This window comes from Hypanus sabinus, chromosome 3 (genome assembly GCF_030144855.1).
Source record: "Hypanus sabinus isolate sHypSab1 chromosome 3, sHypSab1.hap1, whole genome shotgun sequence".
NCBI lineage: Eukaryota > Metazoa > Chordata > Chondrichthyes > Myliobatiformes > Dasyatidae > Hypanus > Hypanus sabinus.
In genome coordinates this window covers 179,421,514-179,443,793 of record NC_082708.1, presented here as the reverse complement: position 1 = coordinate 179,443,793, position 22,280 = coordinate 179,421,514, and the positions used below count along the sequence as shown (strand labels likewise).

General features: G+C 44.5%; 1 protein-coding gene across 8 annotated transcripts in view; it reads right to left on the bottom strand.

Moving 5' to 3' along the window:
• The window catches only part of slc4a11 (solute carrier family 4 member 11), a 284,841-nt gene that overhangs the window by 128,677 nt on the left and 133,884 nt on the right, over positions 1-22,280 (bottom strand). For all 8 annotated transcript variants that reach the window (XM_059965729.1, XM_059965724.1, XM_059965725.1 and 5 more), the window contains one exon: positions 15,778-15,821. In XM_059965729.1, coding sequence (XP_059821712.1) covers positions 15,778-15,821 — 44 coding nt within the window. The remainder of the gene's footprint in view (positions 1-15,777; positions 15,822-22,280) is intronic.

Here is a 22,280-nt window from a genome sequence, read left to right as displayed (position 1 = left end):
AAGCTTTGTTAGCCTTCCTTGTTGTCCCCTTCATTCCCAATCTTTATATCATCCGCAGATTTGCTGATTCAGTTGATTACACTTGAAACACCCTGGTTTCCTCGGCTGTTTAAGTCGAGGGAAGACCACCTCCAACCCCACCAAACGTGTGAGATTGAGGCGCAAGCCCACCCCAAACCCCCTTTTTGTGTGGATGCTGTGTCATTCACTACCCCATTACAAATTAATGGCACAAAATAACAGACAGCACACTGCATACAATTAAAGGAATTATATTTATGAATCTTAACTAAAGGGTTAGTAAAGAATAACCAAAAGAAAAGGACCCAATTTAATTGAAAGGTCAAACGTGCACAAGTTGGAGCTCATCTTGAACTTCTCTATTACTCACACGCTGGGCGCTCTGTCAGCTGGAAAGCACACGCCACCTTCCAAACGTCGCTTGCAATCCATCTCGAACAAACTGCTCTGCCAACGGACCCTATACTACGACTGGTTCTCCCCAAGTGTCTCCTCTCTTCATCTCCTCTCAAAAGCTCCAAGCCCAACCTTAGTGTCCCTCACCAGAGAAACCTCCCCTTAATCCGACCATCCCAATTGGATGTCACACGTTTCTCCCATTTCTTATCTTCAACAGTAACCGAAACACGAGCTGAAAACAAGCAGCTCACACAGAGCACCACAAACATTCAGCACAACAGTGAAAAACAGTGAACCAGGACATTACACATTGGACAGCTTCACTCGCCCCATCATTGAAATGTTCCTACAAACTATGGACTTACTTTCAAGGACTCTTTATCTCATGTTTATCACATTTATTAATTGTTATTTTTTTTTGTATTTACAGTTTTTGTTGTTTTCTGCACTCTGGTTTAAACACCCTAAGGCACGGTCCTTCATTGATTCTGTTATGGTTATGCTATAGATTTATTCAATATGTCCACAAGAAAATGAATCTCAGGGTTGTATATGGTAACATATGCACTTTGATAATAAAATTTACTTTGAATTTTCAAGTACAGTTTGATTTATTATTTCTTATTCTAAATTACAGTAATACATTGCATTGTACTGCCGCCACAAAACAAATTTCTTGACATATGCCAGAGATAATAGATCTCATTTGATGTGACAACAATAAGCCAGTTCTAACACCTCTATCAGCTGAAGGAACTCAGTGGATTGAGAAACACTGGAGGAGAGGGGTCCCCTGAGGCAGGCATTCAACCTGATACGCAGTTTCTTTCCTCCTCCATAAGTTGGAAGCATAAATTGGAAACAGATGTTCTCAGGGAAAAGTACAGAAGAAATGTGGCAAATGTTCAGGGGATATTTGTATGGAGTTCTGCATAGGTATGTTCCAATGAGACAGGAAGCTATGGTAGGGTACAGGAACCATGGTGTACAAAGGCTGTAATAAATCTAGTCAAGAAGAAAAGCTTACAAAAGGTTCAGAAAGCTAGGTAATGTTAGAGATCTCGAAGATTATAAGGCTAACAGGAAGGAGCTTAAGAAGGAAATTAGGAGAGCCAGAAGGGGCCATGAGAAGGCCTTGGCAGGCAGGATTAAGGAAAACCCCAAGGCATTCTACAAGTATGTGAAGAGCAAGAAGATAAGATGTGAAAGAATAGGAGCTATCAAGTGTGACAGTGGGGAAGTGGTGTATGGAACCAGAGGAAATACTTTACTTCAGTATCCACTATGGAAAAGGATCTTGGTGATTGTAGTGATGACTTGCAGCAAACTGTAAAGCCTGAGCATGTAGATATTAAGAAAGAGGATGTGCTGGAGCTTTTGGAAAGCATCAAGTTGGATAAGACACCAAGACCAAATGAGATGTACCCCAGGCTACTGTGGGAGGCGAGGGAGGAGATTGCTGAGCCTCTGGCGATGATCTCTGCATCATTAATGGGGATGGGAGAGGTTCCAGAGGATTGGAGGGTTGCAGATATTGTTCCCTTATTCATGGAAAGTAGAGATAGCCTAGGAAATTACAGGCAGTCCCCAGGTTATGAACAAATTCCGTTCCTGACTCCGTCTTTAAGTCAGATTTGTATGCAAGTCGTAACAAGTACATCCGGTATTATTTAGTGTCAGTTAGTCAAACATTTGTCTTAGTATATAGTATAGATTTTACCTTTCTTAAGTGTTTTATATGCATAGAATGTTATGTATTCCAATAATTAAACCACTGCGTTGCTTAGTAATAATTGTAGCTTTCATCGGGGCAGGGCCTTTCATATGCTCCGTTATTCTCATTTCATCCTTTAAAATTGTTCCGATTGTTGACCGACTGTAGCCTAATGCTTTTCCAACAACCAATGGCATTTCACCTCTTTTCAAACTCTATTATTTCCACTTTATTTTCAATCGCGATCGCTTCCCATCAATGGAACAGAAACACTGCGGGCAGCGGGTCCTGAGGTCCGTTGGGTCCTAAGGACCACTGCACTGAGCCAGGTTAAATGCGATAAGTGAGGGCTGCTCTGGGTTTGGGTGTATGATCCTCCACAATATTCTGCGTGGGAATTTAAACTAGAGGTGGCAGTGTTTTTTTTTTATTACGAGGTCAACCTGGCATGAATGGTACGGGAGTCACTGGATCGACATCAACCCGGCAAGGGAGTGGTCTGACACTGGATCGAACTCAGGAACTTCCATTCTCCAGCCCGGCACTGATATCACTGTGCCACCAGCCGATCAGAACTTTGTAGGGGAGGGGCAGAGTCAGGGTAAGTCTTGCTAAGAAAAATTTAAGCCAAATACAAAGTGTCACTCAACAGTGTCAACAGCAACAACTTAAAATGGCGGATGGCGTCACGATCCGACTTAAAATGACGGACGGTGTTCTTCCTCGGTTCGTAAGTACGAGTTGTCCGTAAGTCAGACATTCGTAACTCGGGGACTACCTGTATAGACCAGTGAGTCTTACCTCAGTGGTTGGTAAATTGATGGAGAATATCTTGAGCGACAGAACTTATGAGCACTTGGAGAGGTATAATATGATTAGGAGTAGTCAGCATGGCTTTGTCAAGGGCCGGTCGTGCCTTACAGGCCTGATTGAATTTTTTAAGGATGTGACTAAACACACTGATGAAGGAAGAGCTGTAGATGTAGTGTATATGGATTTCAGCACGGCATTTGATAAGGTACCCCATGCAAGGCTTATTGAGAAAGTAGGGAGGCATGGGATCCAAGGGGACATTGCTTTGTGAATCCAAAACTGTCTTGCCCACAGAAGGCAAAGAGTGGTTGTAGATGGGTCATATTCTGTATGGAGGTCAGTGACCAGTGGCGTGCCTCAGGGATCTGTTCTGGGACCCTTACTCTTCATGATTTTTATAAATGACCTGGATGAGGAAGTGAAGGGATGGGTTAGCAAGTTTGCTGATGACACAAAGGTTGGAGATGGTGTGGATAGTGTGGAGGGCTGTCAGAGGTTACAGCGGGACTTTGATAGGATGCAAAATTGGGCTGAGAAGTGGCAGATGGAGTTCACCCCAATTAAGTCTGAAGTGGTTCATTTTGGTAGGTCAAATATGATGGCAGAATATAGTATTAATGGTAAGACTCTTGACAGTGTGGAGGATCAGAGGGACCTTGGGGTCCGAGTCCATAGGATGCTCAAAGCAACTGCGCAGGTTAACTCTGTGGTTAAGGCAGCATATGGTGTATTGGCCTTCATCGATCGTGGAATTGAATTTAGGAGTCGAGGGGTAATTTTGCAGTTATATAGGACCCTGGTCAGACCGCACTTGGAGTACTGTGCTCAATTCTGGTTGCCTCAATACAGGAAGGATGTGGAAACCATAGAAAGGATGCAGAGGAGATTTACAAGGATGTTGCCTGGATTGGGGAGCATGCCTTATGAGAATAGGTTGAGTGAACTTGGCCTTTTCTCCTTGGAGTGACAGAGGATGAGAGGTGACCTGATAGAGGTGTATAAAATGATAAGAGGCATTGATCATTTAAATAGTCAGAGGCTTTTTCCCAGGGCTGAAATGGTTGCCACAAGAGAACACAGGTTTAAGGTGCTGGCGAATAGGTACAGAGGAGATGTCAGAGGTAAGTCTTTTTATTCAGAGAGTGGTGAGTCCGTGGAATGGGCTGCCTGCGACAGTGGTGGAGGCGGAAAAAATAGGGTCTTTTAAGAGACTCCTGGATAGGTACATGGAGCTTAGAAAAATAGAGGGCTATGGGTAAGCCTAGTAATTTCTAAGGTAGGGACATGTCATTGTGGTGTAGGTTTTCTATGTTTCTATATGCCGCTTGGCCTTCTGAGTTGCTCCAGCCGATTGTTTGTAGCTCCAGGTCCTGCAGTCTCTTGCGTCTCCAAGTGTACCAGCCATGCCACCCAGCAGAGCAAGAAGCGAAACAAAATGAAAGAGGCAAGATTGATTGTAACTTTGAAGTACCAGGCTGCTGGCCTCCTCTCTCACTGTGGTAGGGGCACTATCTCTTTCCCTCGTTTATGAAGGCGAGCCTGCTTGAGATGTGAGGTGCTGTGATGGACGGTAGGTTTCAACGGACTCCAGATCACGGTCTCTGGGCGCTTGCTATTGCTCACATGGTGGGTGGTGCGGGGTTTTAATGCTTTTGCTGGAGCAAGTGGAGAAGGCTGATGCTTTTGTGTATGGGGGGAGGCTGTGGGCTTCTTATATTTTTCAGTCATTCAGTCTTAGGGATTTTTTTCTGTTTCATTGATGTCTGTAAAGAGTAAGAATTTCAAGTTGTATATGGAATACATTCTCTAATATTAAAGTGAACCATTGAATACTGTTGGAATAGGATGCGGAGAAAATCCTATTAAGGCAGTGCGACTATAAGCAAAAGCCAGAAGAGTCGATTTAAATAGCTCAAGTTTCTAAATAGGGTGCATGGATCCAAATGGAGCCAGAACACCTCTTTAAATTTATTCCAGCCTTTTTGTTTTAAGTAAATAAAGCAATTGGAAAACAGTTCTCAGAGGCAGCCAAAGCAAAGTCTCTGCAATCTTCTGGAGAACTGAGAAGGTGCCAAGTTTTGCATACTCCAACATGGATCAGCTCAAGATGTGTAGGTAAACCATTCACGCTGCAGTTTAGTGATTACCCTTCTGTCATCAGAGTCCAAAACCAGCAGGGAGAACTTCACTCACCTCAACACCGAACCGATCCTACAGCATATGGACACACTTTCAAGGACTCTACAACTCCTCAGTATTAATTCTTTGCTTATATATTTATTAGCACTTATTTGTTTGTCAATAATTACAGGGGAGGTTAAATAGGTTAGAACTTTATTCCCTGGAAGGCAGGAAAATGAGGGGAGATTTGATCGAGGTATACAAAATTCTGAGGTGTATTGATAGGGTAAATGAGGCTGGACAAGACTGGAATAAGAACTCATATATTAAGTGAAAGGGAAACCTGAGAGGGAACTTCTTCACAGAGGGTAGTGGAAATTTGGGATGAGCTACCAGCGGAAGTGGAGGATGCGGGTTTGACTGCAAAATGTAAGAGTAGTTTGGATCAGTACATGGATGGGAGAGGTATGGAAGGCTATGATCCAAGTGCTGGCCAATGGATGAGGCAGAATAATAGCTTGGTACAGACTATGTGGGCCAAAGGGCCCATTTCTGTGCTATAGTGTTCCATGACTGCTCTCCTTCTCATATTTGCAAGTTAAATACTTGCATGCTTGTGAAATTTCCCCTATCCATCCATCATGACTTCACAGGAATTCTCTTTGCTCCCTCCATCCCTCCTCGTCACTATAATTTAAAATGTAGAATATCTTACTTTTCCGAGTTTTGACATCAGACCACTTGCATATGTCAATCATTTCATTTTCTTTCCAGGGTTATTACCTGACATGTTGAACTGCTTTCTCCATTTTCTGTCCAGGCAAGGATGTCTAGTTTATCATTTACTAATTTGTGAAGCTTTACAAGGAATTGCTCAGACCCCATATAGAGCATTGTGAGCATTTTTGGGCCCCTTATCTAAAAAGAAGGAAGTGCTGGTTTTGGGAAGGGTCCAGAGGAAGTTCATGAGAATGATCCTGGGAATGAAAGGGTTAACACACATTGAGTGCTTGGTAGCTCTGGGCTTATACTCACTGGAGTTTAAAAGAATAAAGGGTGGGGTGGAGGGAGGGGGAGAAATATCATTGAAGCTTATTGAACATTGAAAGGCCTGGACAGGAGAGGACATAGAGAGGATATTTCCTACAGTGGGTGAGTCTAGAATCAGATGGCACAGCCTCAAAATATAAGAGCACCCCTTTAGAACAGAGATGTGGAAGAATTTCTTCAGCCAGAGGGTGGTGAATCTGTGGAATTCATTGCTATCAAGATGGCGCTGGCATACACCAGCGACTGTCTGCAGGCTGCTGTAAATTGTTCCAGTTTACCTGTTAAACATACTTCTTTGGAATTACTTTCAGTGCAATCTGCAGCATGTAAATTTCCTCTTAACAACTGACAACGAAATTACATCAATGATCTTCAGATCTCACAATTGATGGTTGAATACGAGAGCAGAAGTCTTGAGCTCCGGTGGAGGAGTTAAGCGCAGTTCCTTTACGGAGAGGTGGAGAGGTGGAACTTAAGCCAAACAGAAGCACAGGGGTATGAGGTCCTCTACCCAGCATCTTGTTGGGGAATGCGCAGTCGCTGGAAAACAAGATTGACAATCTCAGGGCAAGGCTGCTGTATCAGAGACAGGTGAGGCAGATCTCAACTGTTTGTGAATCAAGACTTGGTCAACAGCTAACACGCCGAACGCAGCAATCCGATCGTAATGTTTTACGATTTTCGGAATGGATTAAACCGTAAACTCTGGTAAGGAGAAAAGGTGGCGGTGTGTGCTTTTCAGTCAATTCTCTTCGGTGTTCGGACTTGGGGGGGGTTATGTCAACGTCCTGTTCCCCTGAAATTAGAACAGCTGATGATTAACAGTAGACCATTCTATTTGCCTCGGGAATTCCGATCCATGATCCTGACCGCAGTTTATGTTCCATCAGCGGCCGATTATAAGCAAGCACCCACGAAGCCGCAAATGTCACCTGCAGGCTAGAAACAGGATATCCTGGAACATTTCAGATCATATTCGGTGACTTCAACCAGACCTGCTTGAAGAAGACCCTGCCCGATTGTCACCAGCACAGAATCTGTTGTGCCAGAGCTCCCAGCACACTTGACCACTGCTACACTATGATAAGGAATGCCTATCACTGAATTCCTGAACAGCATTTTGGCATATCAGACCATTTGGTTGTACCTCTGCTACCTATAGGCAGAGTCTAAAGAGCAAGGCTCCAGTGATCCAGACAACCAAGAGGTGGTCGTGGGAGGCTGAGGAACAGTTACAGGATTGCCCGGAGTCAGTGGTCTGGGCTGCATTCAAGAACTCATCTGAGGATCTGAATGACGATACCAAGGCCGTTACAGGCTTTATTAAAACAGCTGCGGATCAGTGTGTCCCCACAAAACCGTTCAGGGTTTATCCCAGTGAGAAGCTCTGGATGAACATGAAATACAGAATTTCCTGAGAGCCAGATCATTCAAGACTGGAGACCAAAAATGCTACAAAAGGTGCAGATATGATCTCCGGAATGCCATCTCAAAGGCAAATTGGAGACGCCCGATTAGACAGGAATCAACAAGGGTTGCTCAATAGCTGTAGCAGGGTTTCAATATCACAACATCCTACAAAGTTAAATCTAGCAACATAGAGGACAGCACAGCCTCACTCTCAGTTGAGCTCAATGCTTCTTATGCTTGGTTTGACCTCCAGAACAGGGAGGAACTATCACACATTCTCCTATCTCCTGATAGTCCTTTGGTCTCAGTATCTGAAGGTGACACGTGAGCTGCCTTCAAGAATGTTAACCCAAGGAAAGCATTTGGTCCGGACAGAGTACCTGGCCGAGGACTGAAGACATGTGCTGACCAGCTGGCCATCTTCAACCTCTCACTCTGGCAGTGTGTGGTACCCACCTGTTTCAAGCAGGCTTCAATTGTACCAGTGCTTAAGAAGAGCGTGGTCACCTGTCTAAATGACTACCACCCAGTGGCACTTCTATCCACAGTGATGAAGAGACTACGTCCTTCAGACTCTGGAGATTCCGCATGTCATCAAAAGAAGCATTGGCAGATTTCTATAGATGTGTGGGACTGGCTGCATTACAGCCTGGTATGGGAATACCGATGCCTTTGCGTGAGAAATCCAACAAAAGGTAGTGGATTCGGCCCAGTACATAGCCGGTAAAACTCTCCCAACCATTGAGCACATCTACATGAAACAGTGCCGGAGAAAAGCAGCATCCATCAAAGGTCCTCACCACACAGGCCATGCTCTTTTCTCACTGCTGCCATCAGATAGAAGATTGGCATTCATAGCAAAAGGATTGGAGTACAGGAGCAGGGAGGTTCGACTGCACTTGTACAAGGCCTTGGTGAGACCGCACCTAGAATATTGTATGCAGTTTTGGTCCGCTAATCCAAGGAAAGACATTCTTGCCAAAGAGGGAATACAGAGAAGGTTCACCAGATTGATTCCTGGGGTGGCAGGACTTTCATATGAAGAAAGACTGGATAGACTAGGCTTATATTCACTGGAATTTAGAAGATTGAGGGGGGATCTTATTGAAATGTATAAAATTCTAAAGGGATTGGACAGGCTAGACACAGGAAGATTGTTTCTGATGTTGGGGAAGTCCAGAATGAGGAGTCACAGTTTAAGGATAAAGGGGAAGCCTTTTAGGACCGAGATGAGGAAAAATTTCTTCACACAGAGAGTGGTGAATCTGTGGAATTCTCTGCCACAGGAAACACAGGCCGGTTCATTGGCTATATTTAAGAGGAAGTTAGATATGGCTCTTGTGGCTAAAGGGATCAGGGGGTATGGAGAGAAAGCAGGTACAGGGTTCTGAGTTGGATGATCAGCCATGATCATACTGAATGGTGGCGCAGGCTCGAAGGGCCAAGTGGCCTACTCCTGCACCTATTTTCTATGTTTCTAAGATACAAGAGCCTCAGGACTTGGACCACTAGAAACAGTTACTACTCCTCAACCATCAGGCTTTTGACAAAAGATAACTACACCAATTCCATTTCTGGTGTTCCCACAGCCAAATACAATCACTTTAAGGATTCTTTATCTTGTTACTTCTTGCCTCATTATTTATTGCTACTCATTTATTTTTGCACTTGCATGGTTTGTTGTTCTTTGATCCGTTCTGCAGTTATTGTTCTATAGGTTTGCTGAGTTTGCCCGCAGGAAAAGAATCTCAGGAGTTTATATGGTGACATGTATGTACTCTGATAGTTAATTTTACTTCGAATCTCGCTACAGACAGCTGTGGAGGCCAAGTCATTGTGGAGGTTGACAAGTTCTTGATTAGTAAGGAGATCAAAGGTTATGGGGAAAAAGGCAAGAAAATGGGGTCAACAGGGATAATAAATCAGCCATGATAGAATGGGGGCAGATGTGATGGGCTGAATAGCCTAATTCTGCTCTACATCTTATGGTCACAAGGAATATTCGTACGACAATAAAGTTGCAGCCAGACTCAATCCTGACCTCCAGCACTACTGTAGAGTTGCATGTTGACCTGGTTATTCTGATAAAGTTCTGCCTGATTTCATGGATTTTGTGTTCCTCAGAATCTTACAGTCCAATTTGGATAAAGAAAAATTGGAAGGCTATGTGCGTGACGATTCTGAAATGCTGGAAATCCAGAACAACACACAGAAAATGCTTGAGGAACTCACCGAGTCAGGCAGCATCCATGGAAAGGAATAAACAGTTGAAGTTTTGGGCCATGGCTCTTCAGCAGGATGGGAAAGGAAGGCAGAAGGAGCCAGAATAAGGAGGTGGAGAGAGGGGAAGGAGCAGAAGCTGGAAGGTCATACGTGAAGACAGGTGAGGGGACAGAGGGTTGAAGTGAGAAGTTGAGAGTAGTATGTGGAAAAGGTAAAAGGAAGAAGTAGGAATCTGATAGGAGAGGAGGGTGGACCATGGAATGAGAAATGGAAGGAGGAGGAAGGTTACAGGCAGGTGAGAAGAGAAGGGGCAAAAGGGCAGCCAGATGGGGAATGGAAAAAGAGAGGAGAGAGACTGATGTAGGCCGAAATTGGAGTAGGCTAAAGGATTGACACAACATTGTAGGCTGAAGGGTCTGTAATGTACTGTTCTATGTTCTAATTTACTCCAGTTTTAATTTTTATAAATAATCTTTATTATATCTCTTTCAAGTGTCCACCAGCATGCAGGGCTTGGCCTGTGTGGATGGGAAGGCAAAAATGCAATTATTTCAAAGGCCATCATGACATCCTCAGCAGCTGTGCACAAGATGTCATCTTGTTTCTGCCCTAGAGCCATTTGCAATGGATTGTAATGCTCACCCCAGCATGGTGTAGAGGTTTAGGGTCCCAAATTGAAAATCTTGTATGCCTGCCCAAACCACAAACACCTACCAAGGCCATGGCAAGAGGGTTAAAAATCAGAGGACACAGCTTGAGGATAACTGGCAAAAAGACCAGATGAAAGGGAAGAAGATTGTTTCCATGCAGGATGCTAGGATTTGGAATGTAGTGTCCAGCTTTACTTCTGGCACCATTGTAGTCTGAAGACAGACACACAAAACACTGGCAAAACTCAGCAACTCAGGCAGCAAAGAAGGGTACTGAACGGTTGACATTTAAGGCCGAGACTCTTTATCAGGCCTGATACCTCAACTGTTTAATCCCCTCCATAGATGCTGTCTGACCTGCTGAGTTCCCCCAGCACATTGTGTGTGGTACACAAGAGGGGCACCACGGTTAGCATAGTTGTTAGTGTAATGCTATTACAGTTCAGTGTGTTCTGGAGTTCAGAGTTCAATTCTGGCACCATTCTGGAAAGGAATCTCTGTATGTCCTCCCCATGAATATGTGGGTTTCCTCGAGGTGCTCCAGTTTCCTCCCACAGTCCAAAGAATCACTGGTTAGTAGATTAATTCATCATGTGCCATATCCTATGACGTGGGCCATTACAGTCTTGTAACCATGATTGTTCTTGTCAAATTCCACAGAAATGGTTTTCCATTGCCTTCTTCTGTGCAGTGTCTTTACAAGATGGGCGACCCCAGCCATTACCAATACTCTTCAGAGATTGCCTGAAGAGTAATCAGGCTAAACAGGTGCTACACCTTGCCCAAGGGTGACCTGTGGGCTAGTGGAGGGAAGGAGCACCTTACACCTCCTTTGGTAGAGACCTATCTCCATCCCACCCCCCACTCCCCCCCCCCCCCAAGTACAAGACCATAAGATATAGGAGCAGAATTAGCCCATTTGACCCATTGAATCTGCTCCACCATTTCATCATGGCAGATCCAATTTTCCTCTCAGCCCCAATCTCCTGACTTCTCCACATATCCCTTATTGCCTTGACCAGTCAAAAATCTGTCAACCTCTGCCTTAAATATACATAAAGACTTGGCCTCCACAGCAGTTTGTGGAAACAAATTCCATAGATTCACCATTTTGGCAAAAGAAATTCCTCATCTCTGCTCTAAAAGGATACTCCACTATTCTGGGGCTGTCTCCTCTGGTCTTAAGACTCTCCTACCATGGGAAACATCCTCTCCACATCCACTCTATCAAGGCCTTTCACCATTCAATGGGTTTCAATGAGTCACCCCTCATTCTTCTGAATTCAAGTGAATACAGGTCCAGAGCCATCAAATGCTCTCTCATATGACAAGCCAGTCAATCCTGGAATCATTTTCATGAATTTCCTTTGGACCCTCTCCAGTTTAAGCACATCTTTTCAAAGGGGCCCGAAACTGCTCACAATACTCCAAGTGAGATTGCATCTGTGCTTTTTAAAGTTTCAATGTTACATCCTTGCTTTTATATTCTAGTCCTCTTGAAATGAATGCTAACGTTGCATTTGCCTTCCTCAACTCCGACTCAAACTGTAAATTAACCTTTAGGGGGAATCCTGCACAAGGTCTCCCAAGTCCCTTTGCATCTCAGATTTTTGTATTTTCTCTTCCTTTAGAAAATAGTCAACCTTTTCATTTCTTCTACCAGAGTGCATGACCATAAACTTCCTGACACTTTACTCCATTTGCCACCTCTTTGTCCATTCTCCCAATCTGCTTTAAGTCTTTCTGAAGCTGCTCTTACTTCCTCAAAACTACCTGCCCCTCACCTACCTTCATATCATATGCAAACTTTGCAACAAAGCCATCAATTCCATCAAAGTATTGACATATAATGCAAGATGAATTGGTCCCAAAAGATACCCTGTGGAACACTACTAGTCACCGGCAGCCAGCCAGAGAAGGCTCTCTTTATGCACACTGTCTCTTGCCAATCAGCCACTGCTTTATCCATGCTAGTGTAAAGGGGGTTTCTTCTTTTTTCTTTGTTACTGTGTATGTAATCAAAATGGCTTCTTTGTTTTGTTAAAAGCAGGAATGCTTCTTTGTTGCGAGAGAGTGCTGGAAGCTTGTTTGGGTTAAAATTTACTGATAACGAGAATTGTATTCCTTTGTAAACCAACTGGGATTAATGTTGTTCTTTCTTCTGAGTCTGTAAGCTATTGTTGGTGGGCTTTTGGGGAGATCGGCGCGAGGGGGTGAGAGAGAGAGGACGCCATGCTGTAAGCTAGGTGAGGAACGGACCCCAGGCAGGGGTCCGAGGCCAGGAGGTACTCCGAGGAGAGGAGATGAAGCTAGATGTGCTTGGTTGACCACTTCAGAGGGTCCTAAGCTGCGAGTCGAGGAGTTCGGAGGGGATCGAATGGTGGCCAGAAGACTTCAGTAATTGAGCTCCAACGGTTGTGCATGAAGTGGTTTGGACTTTGATAAGCTTGGCGCCTTTTCTTTATTTTTTTCTTCATATATACTGTATCATTATTAATCATTTAGTTATAGTAACCTTTATAAATTGTACTCATTTAATCGCATATGGTGTACTGTCTGTTTTTGGGCGAGGCGGGGACATCACACAGCATCCACACCAGCTGATTACCCAGTTTGGCGGGGCCGAAGGCTGCTCCCCCTAAACGGGAACGAGCTGAGCAAGCCTGAGGCGACCCAGGGGGTTACACTAGAATCTTTCCTCTAATACCATGAGCACATAACTTGTTAAGCGGCCTCATGCATGGTACCCTGTCAAAGGCCTTCTGAAAATCCAAGTAGACATCAAATAATTCTCTTTGTCTATCCTGCTTGTTATTTCTTCAAAGAACTCCAATTGTCCTTCGACTTGGCTTAGAGTTAAATTGGTAGGTTCCTGGCAACATGGCTCAAAAGGCCGGGAGCCTATTCTGTGCTGAGATTAAACAAATCTCCAGCAGCAGTAGGATTTTTGTTTATTAGTCCGCAGATAACATACACATGCTTGATAAAGGGAAACAGGAGGCAGGTCCAAGGATTAAGAACAGAATGAATATAATCCTGGTAACGAATCTGCAGGAAGAACTTGGTAGGTCGAGCAGCACCATATGGGATGGAGGGAATATGCAGGGTTATGACCCAAAATAACAGCAATTTGTTTCCCCCACCCCACAGATGCTGCTCAGCTCGCTGAGCTCCTCCAGCAGATTGTTTGTTCTTCAGATTCCAACATCTGTGTCTCCATGAATGAAGCTGTTGCATCAGAGACCTGGCATAGGGACAATCAGCCATGATCAGACTCAATAGGCTGAATGGCCTAATTCTGCTCTTATGGTCTTAATGGGCCAAATCTATACCCCCCACTGTGTTGGCGCGCGGCCTAGTGGGCAAGGCATCAGACTAGTAACCTGAAGGTCACTGGTTCGAGCCTCAGCTGAGGCAGCGTGTTTGTGTCCTTGAGCAAGGCACTTAACAACACATTGCTCTGCGATGTCACCGGTGCCAAGCTGCTTGGGTCCTAGTGCCCTTCCCTTGGACAACATCGGTGGCGTGGAGAGGGGAAGGCCTGCAGCTTGGGCAACTGCCAGTCTCCCATAAAGGCCTGTGCCCTGGAAACTCCAGGCGCAGATCCATGGTCTCGTGAGACCGACAGATGCCACCACCACTATACCCCCACCCCCCTTCACTCAGTCAAGGACAGGTATGGCACAGAAACCAGCCCTTTGGCCAATCTGGTCCATTCGTGCCAAAGTTCACAGTAAATTTATCAAATTATGTGTATAGAATACAGTTCTGAGATTCGTCCTCCCACAGGCAGCCATAAAACAAAGAAACAACATGGAATGCATTCAAAGAAAAAGAATCAAACATCCAATGCATGATAAAAGCACAAATTGTGCGAACAGCACAAAAGCGAGAAACAAAGACAGGGCATCAAACACGAAACCAGGAGGCCAGGAGCATCCATTTTAGCTCAGATCAGCACTGTGCTGCTAGGCCGCAGGGCTATTCTTTGCCAAAGTACCCCAACTCTGCCTCAAACACTCAAAAACAGCAAAAGGGAACCCAGGATCCAGAAATGCATGCAACATGAACCCCAAAGTCCCCCAAAATGAGCCTACCGCCTCAATCCAGGACTTCTGCGTTTTCCTCTGAGAGTGGCTAGTCAGACTGTGGGAGATTGGCCAAATGCAGGCAGACAGCACCAAACACTCGCACAAGCCACTTTCACCCTCATCACTTTAACCTTGCTCAATGCCTCAGAGAGAAGCCATGGAGTCAATCATGGGCTCACATCCCATCTGTAGACCTCACGCTCCGCTCCCAAACTCAAATTCCATTGGAGACAGCAAAAACGCCAGATCGCTCAATCAGCCCAAAAACACCAAAAATGTAAATCACAGGTTCCAATCACACACAGTTCACCAAACTACCCAATTCGCTGGTACCATCTTGAAGATTCATTCAACACCCAGCAGTGAGAACAGGAAGAACCTGAAAGCTCCACTCAGACAGTGCCCAAGGTCAGGATTGAACCCATGTTCTCTGGCGTTGTCAGGCAGTGGCTCTGCCAACTGATTCAATGATCAACACTGATCGAACGGTTACCTTTCAAATAGCATTGAATATCAAAACCCAGGTTCAATTCCAGCCTTGGGTGGTGTTTGTGTTGGGTCTGCACACACTCTGAGCTCCGATTCCTTCGCTGATTGAAAAGATGTACAAGTTGGGAGGCAAATTGGCCTCTGTGCACTGAGTGGTAGAATCCAAAGGGAATTTTATAGAAATACCGAAATAAAATAGCATAGCATTAGTGTCAATTTGATACCAGAAAATGAGGTGTTCTGAGCCAGACTGTAATGGATTTACTGAGGTAAAAATTCTCCCAGCACACTCAGTAGCCAGCTTATCGGGTACACCTGCTCATTAATCAGCCATAAAAGCATTCAGACATCAAGGTTCAGACCAGACATCAGAATGGGGAGGAAATGTGATCCAAGTAACATTGAGCTAAGTGGTTGTTGATGCCAGGGATGGGGTAGTTTGAGCATCAGAAGCTGCTGATCTCCTGGGACGGACACGGACACACACACGGACACACACACACAAAGGGGTCCATGGACCCTTGCTCTAGAACTTACAGCAAATGGTGCGACAAACAAACAGCGGCAGATTTGTGGGAGAAAATAACTTGTTAATGAGAGAGGTCAGGAGATTGGTCAGACTGGTTCAAGCTGACAGGAAAGCAACAGTGGCTCAAATAACCATACATTACAACAGTGGTGTGTAAAAGAACATCTCAATGCACAACATGTTGAAACGTGAAGTGGATGGGCTACAGCAGCAGGTAAGCACAAACATACACAGACTTTAAACTGGGGGGAAATGAAGCCGACTTACTTTTCTGGATGTATGTAGTAAGACGCATCCAGCATTGTCATTTTCTGCAAAAAAAAAAGGAAAAATGATTCAAGAATTGAAAATGATAAACCACAAGGAAAATATCTAAATTACCCAACAAAATGGCATTCCACTCAAACTTCCTAACATGGACATTTTGTTATAACAAAAATGTTCATTACTTAAGAAGAACATAACCACTTCCAATCTTCAGTTGGAACGAGTCTGGATGTTAGCCAATTGCCAAAAAGGTCAACCACAGATACCTTCCAGTACCTCAAAAAGCAAGGGAAAGGATATTATTTTAAGAGATTATGATGACTAGATATCCAAGTAGTCCAGCGAAAAGAAAATGGGAAAGACAAGAATTACTGAGTTCTCAGATATAAGAATTGTAGGGTGTGACAGTAGCGTAGCAGCTAGCGTGACTCCATTACAACTCAGGGCATCAGAGTTCAAGTCCGATGCCCAATCACAGGACAATTTACAATAGCAACTGAGCATACCAACTGGTAGATCTGTAGACTGTGGAGGAAGCCTGCACGGTCACAGGGAGAATGTGAAAACTTCCTAAAGACAGCAGCAGAAACTGAACCCAGACTACTGGTACTGTAAAGTGTTGTGCTGACCACTGTGTTACTGAGCCACTCCTAGCTTTAACAAAGGTAAATGCAGCTGCCTCACGGCTCAGGTTCAATCCCTGCCTTGGGCGCTGCCTGCGTGGAGTTTGCACACTAAGCACAGGAAGGTCTGGTTTCTTCCCGACAAGAACGGTTTATTACACCGGCCACTGTAAGCCAAGTGGCAGAACCCAGAGGGGAGTTGATGACAACGCAGAGAGAATGAAATAGGATTAACATAGTGTCGGTGGCAAGGAGTGCTTGATGGCCAGCACTGACTCGATGGGCCGAAAGTTCTGTTCCTGTTCTGCGTGACCACCACCAGGGTAGTATAATAAACAATGAAGGAAGTCAAGGAAACACATGGCCTGCGCTTACTCCCTTTAATGCCTTACAACAATTAGATACACACCCAATTAAACATCAGTCACCACACTGCACCCACTCGTCTTCACAATAACACTCACTCGACAAACACACGAACAGTTGACCCACGAGACATTCTTCTGGAAGGGAGTGGTTAGCAATTCAGAGCCCACCGACTTCAAAAATTCTAAAATAAGCTATCTGATGTAGACTGTGGGCCAGCATTGTGTTCACAGATATATATATTTAAAAAAAAGTCCTAAAGAGAGTGAATGTAAGGAAATGCAGCTCCATTGTGTACTGAATTATCTCCATTCAACGGAGCCTGCTGTCATTGGAGAGTGCTCTCTGAGGGATTCCACGGCGCCACAACCAGCAGAGATTGCCCTTGTTCTCTTAGTTAATAAACAAATTAGTAACTCAATTAAACAGAAGTATTCACAATAGGGCAGGGGGGTTTGTTCGGCAGGTCAGAACGTGTGGGCTGAGAGAACTCCCAGGACAGCCACCATCGCGTAACTCAGCTCATCATGACCACCACGCCGCTGGGACAGCTTCTCTCTTTCAGTTATTAGCTCCAAGAGCGGCCAGCACCCGAAGCAGATGCAGACCCAAGTGCCAGCACACCAGATCTCTACTCTAAGCTTGACCCACAGAGAGCGCGCTGGTGGACATCCAACGCTCAAAGAACATTACAGCACAGTTCAGACTGTTCTGTTCACAATCTTCTGCTGGCCTTTTAACCTACTCCAAGATCAACCTAACCCAGAGGTTCCCAATCATTTTTTTTTACACCATGGACCAATACCATTAAGCAAGAAATCCATGGACCCCAGGTAGGGAAACTCTAATCTAACCCCTCCTACAGTCCAATTCCTACATACCCCTTCATTTTTCTATCATCCATGTGCTCATCTAAGAGTCTCTTAAATGCCCTAATGTATCTTCCTCAAGCACCACGCTTGGCAGGGAGTTCCACGCACTCACTCTCTATATATAAAAAAACCTTACCCATGATGTCTCCAATACTTTCCTCCAATCACTTTAAAATTATATGCCTCATATTAGCCTTTCACACCATGGGAAGAGGTCTCTGGCCAACTGCTTGATCTATGCCTCTCACCATCTTGTACACTTCTATCAAGTCACCTCTCATCCTCCTCCTCTCCAAAGAGAAATGCCCCAGCTCGCTCAACTTTCCTCATAAGACAAGTTCATTAGGCCAGGTAGAGCATTGTACAAAAATTTACTTTGACATCCCCTCTCAGCTTTTATCTCAAGGGAGGACTGGGGTCTGCAGCACAGACTATTTGAATGGATGCACCAACCATTTAAAAGTAAAGTTCCTCATCAGTATCAATTTAATATTACCAGCTAATGTCATGAAACTTGTTAACTTTATGGCAGAAGTACAATGAAATACATGATAAATAAATAGAGAAAAAGCTGAGTTACATTAAGTAAATATATGTCTATTAAATAGTTAGGTTAAAAAAAGTACTGTAGTGGAAAAAACAGAAATAAAGAATTAGTGAGGTAGTGTTCATGGGTTCAAAGTCCATTTAGAAAACTGTACGGCAGAGGTGAAGAAGCTGTTCCTGTATCACTGAATGTGTGCCTTCAGGCTTCTGTACCTCCTACCTGACAGTAAAAGTGTGAAGAGGGCATGTCCTGGGTGGTGGGAATTCTTAATGACAGGCACAGCCTTCCTAAGGCACTGCTCCTTGAAGATGTCTTGTAACTACAGAGGCTGGTAGCCACGATAAGTTTCTGTAATTTATTTTGATCTTGTGCGGTAGCCCTCCCACCCACCACCCCCCCATACCCAGGTGGTGATGCAGCCAGTTCGAATGTTCTCCAAAGCAGAATTGTCTGCTTTAATTGACAAACGGAATCTCAAAATCCCAATGAAATATAGCTGCTGTCTTGTCTTCTTTGTTGTTGTTGTTGTGGAGAGCCGTCCAGTCATCGTCGACTCATGGATAGTGTAGTCGCCCACGGTGGAGCAAGATATGGGAGTAGATTGCCAGGCCTTCCTTCCACAGAGATACTGCTGCTGCCCAGGCTGGGACCCGGCCGGATTCAAACTCTGGACCGTACACCTCGAAGTCTACTGCTGATGCCAATCCGACACCAGCCAACCTTCTTTACAGCTGCATCAATATGTTGCAACCAGGTTCAGTCCTCAGAGATAGACACCCAGGAACTTGAAATTATGTTTTCTTTAATGAATTTCTAGTATTTAATGTTTCTGGTGATTAGAAATTTTAATAAGGATTCAAGCTGTGAAGTTATCTGAGTCTGCTTGAATCCTTTCTAATTTTCTAATCATCAGAAAGATTTAAAGAGTTTAAAGGCTTCTGAGAGCAAGACATAGATAGAAAATGTGATGGGTCAAATGTAAGCAAATAGGCATCTTGACTGGTACAGGAGTTGGGCCACAGAGCCCGTTTCACTGCTGTATTACTATATAGCAGATTTAGTCCATTTGGCCCATCAAGTGTGTTCAACATTTGATCGTGACTTATTTATTTTCTCTCTCAACCCCCCTCTCCTACCTTCTCCCCATAGCCTTTGACACTCTTACTAATCAAGAGCCTACCAAACTCTGCTTTATATACACCCATTGACTTGGCTTTCAAAGCCAAATGTAGCAATTAAATCCAGATTCACCACCCTCTTTCAGCAGCAGGAGCAGGCCACACCGATGAGGTTTCTCACAGATCGGCGACACTTGTTTAAAAGAGGAGCTTCACAACTGCTTGGGGTCATTCCGGCAGCCCAATCAGCACCAGAAGCAGGCCACACCGATGAGGTTTCTTGCAGACCAGCAACACTTGTTTAAAAGTACAAAAGGGTCGATTGGGCGGCCATTGTTGGGAGTAGGCCAGTGCTGAGAGTAAGAGTGTCAGGCTTTGGCTCAAAGGAGGCTTCGACTCTGAGTAATTTCTGCTGAGGATCTCTTTTTACCCCCTGCTCTCTGCACCTAGAGTAGCAAATGGCTGTTGTGTGTCCTTCATGCCGGATGTTGGAGCCCTGGAAGCCCCAGGTTCTCCCAGGGAACATCTGTGTGAAGTGCATCCAGCGGCAGCTCCTTGAAGACCGTGTTAGGGATCTGGAGCGGTAGTCAGATGGCCTTCACCTTGTATGAGAGAGTGAGGAGATCACTGATCAGAGTTACAGGGAAGTAGCCACCCCAAAGTTGCAGGAGGAGGGTAGCTGGGTGACTGTCAGCAGAAGGAATGGGAAGGTGAATAGGCAGTTAGCACAGAGCACCTCTGTGGTCATTCCCCTCAATAATAAGTATACTGTTTTGGACACAGTTGTGGGGGATGACCTCCCAGGGGAGTGCCACAGAGACTGGGTTACTAGTACTGATGATGGGTCCATGGCGTAGAAGGGAAAGTGGGAGAATTGGAAGCAGTATTGATAGGGGACTCAATAGTCAGGGGAGGTTTATGGACATGAACGGGACATGAATGGTATGTTGCTTCCCAGGTGCCAGGGTCAGGGACATCTCAGATCACGTCCACAACATTTTGGAGGGGGAGGGAGAGCAGTCTATTGTCTTGGTACATATTGGTACCAATGACATAGGAAGGAAAAGCAAAGAGGTCTTGAAAAGAGAATTCAGAGAGCTAGACAAATTTAAGAAGCAGGACTTCCAGGCTAGCAATTTCTGGATTGCTGCCTGAGCCACGCACCAGTGAAAGTAGAAACAGGATGACTTGGCAGATTAACGTGTGGCTGAGAAGCCAGTGCAGGGGCAGGGCTTCAGGTTCTTGGATCTTTGGGATTTCTTCTTGGGGAGGAATGATCTGTCCAAAAATAACGGGTGCACCTGAACCTGAGGGAACCAACACTCATGCAGGCCGGCTTGTTAGAGCTGTTCAAGAGGATTTAAACTAATTTGACAGGGGGGTGGAAAACAGAGTGAAGGGACTCAGGATAGGATGGAAAGTAGAAAAGCAAAGATAGTGTGCAATCAGACTGTCAGAAATGGCAGGCAGGTGATGATAGGACAAAATTGCAGCCAGCAGGGTGAGTACCAATGCATTAGGGATGCAGAATCAAAAAAGGATAGCAAGTACAGTACTCAAAGTGTTATATCACAATGCACAGAGTAGAAGAAATAAGGTGGATGATCTTGTTGCACTATTACAGATTGCCAGGTATGATGTCGTGGCAATCACTGAATCACGGCTGAAGGATGGTTGTAGTTGGGAGCTGAATGTCCAAGGTTACACGTTGTGTCAGAGGGATAGGAAGGCAGGCAGAGGGCCTAGCGTGGCTCTGCTGGTCAAGAATGGCATCAAATCAGTAGAAAGATGTGACATAGGATTGGAAGATATTGAATCCTTGTGGGTCAAGTTAAGAAAGTGCAAGGGTAAAGGACCTTGACTACAGTTATATGTAGACTTCCAAACAGTTGCTGGGATGTGGATCACAGATTACAATGGGAAATAGAAAAAGTGTGTTAAAATGTCAATACTATAATAGTCATGGGAGATTTCAACATGCAGGTTCATTGGGAAAATCAGGTTGGTAATTAATCTCAAGAGAGTGAATTTGTTGAATGTCTACAAGGTAGCTCTTTAGAGCAGTTTGTCGTTGAGCCTACTAGGGGATCAGCTACACTGGATTGGGTGTTATGTAATGAACCAAACGTGATTAGGGAGCTTCAGGTAAAAGAACCCTCAGGAGGCAGTGATCACATTATGATTGAGTTCAGCTTGAAATCTGATAAGGAGAAAGTAAAGTCTGACATAGCACTAGTTCAGTTAAGTAAAGGAAATTATAATGGCATGAGAGGGGGGTTGGCCAAAGTAAACTGGAAGGAGAGGCTGGCAGGAATGACAGCAGAGCAGCAATGGTTTAAGTTTCTAAGAAAAAATAAGGTACAGGATAGATATATTCCAAAAATGAAGAAATAATTATTTCTTCAAAAATAGCAAAACAGTACAACCATGGCTGGCAAGGGAAGTCAAAGCTCATGTAAAAGCAAAAGAGGACAAACAACAAAGCAAAAATTAGTGGGAAGATACAAGATTGGGAAGCTTTTAAAATCCTACAGAGAGCAACGAAAAGAATCATTAAGAGGGAAAAGATGAAATACAAAAGCAAACAATCTCAAAGTGGATAGTAAAAGCTTTCTGAAGTATGTAAAAAAAATAAGAGATGAGAGTGGATATAGGACCACTAGAAAATGAGGCCAGAAAAATAATAACAGGGGACAAGGAGATGGCAGATGAACTTAAATGAGGATTTTGCATCAGTCTTCACTGTGGAAGACACTAGCAATGTGTCAAATGTTGATGGGTGCAAGGGAAGAGGAGTGAATGCAGTTACAATTACAAAGGGAGAAGGCGCTCAAAAAGCTGAAAAACTCAAGGGTACACAAATCACCCGGACCGGATGAACTGTATCCTAGGGTTCTGAAAGAAGTTGTGGTAGAGAATGTGGAGGATTAGTAATAATCTTTCAGGAATCACTGGCCAGAGCACTGGAAAATTGCAA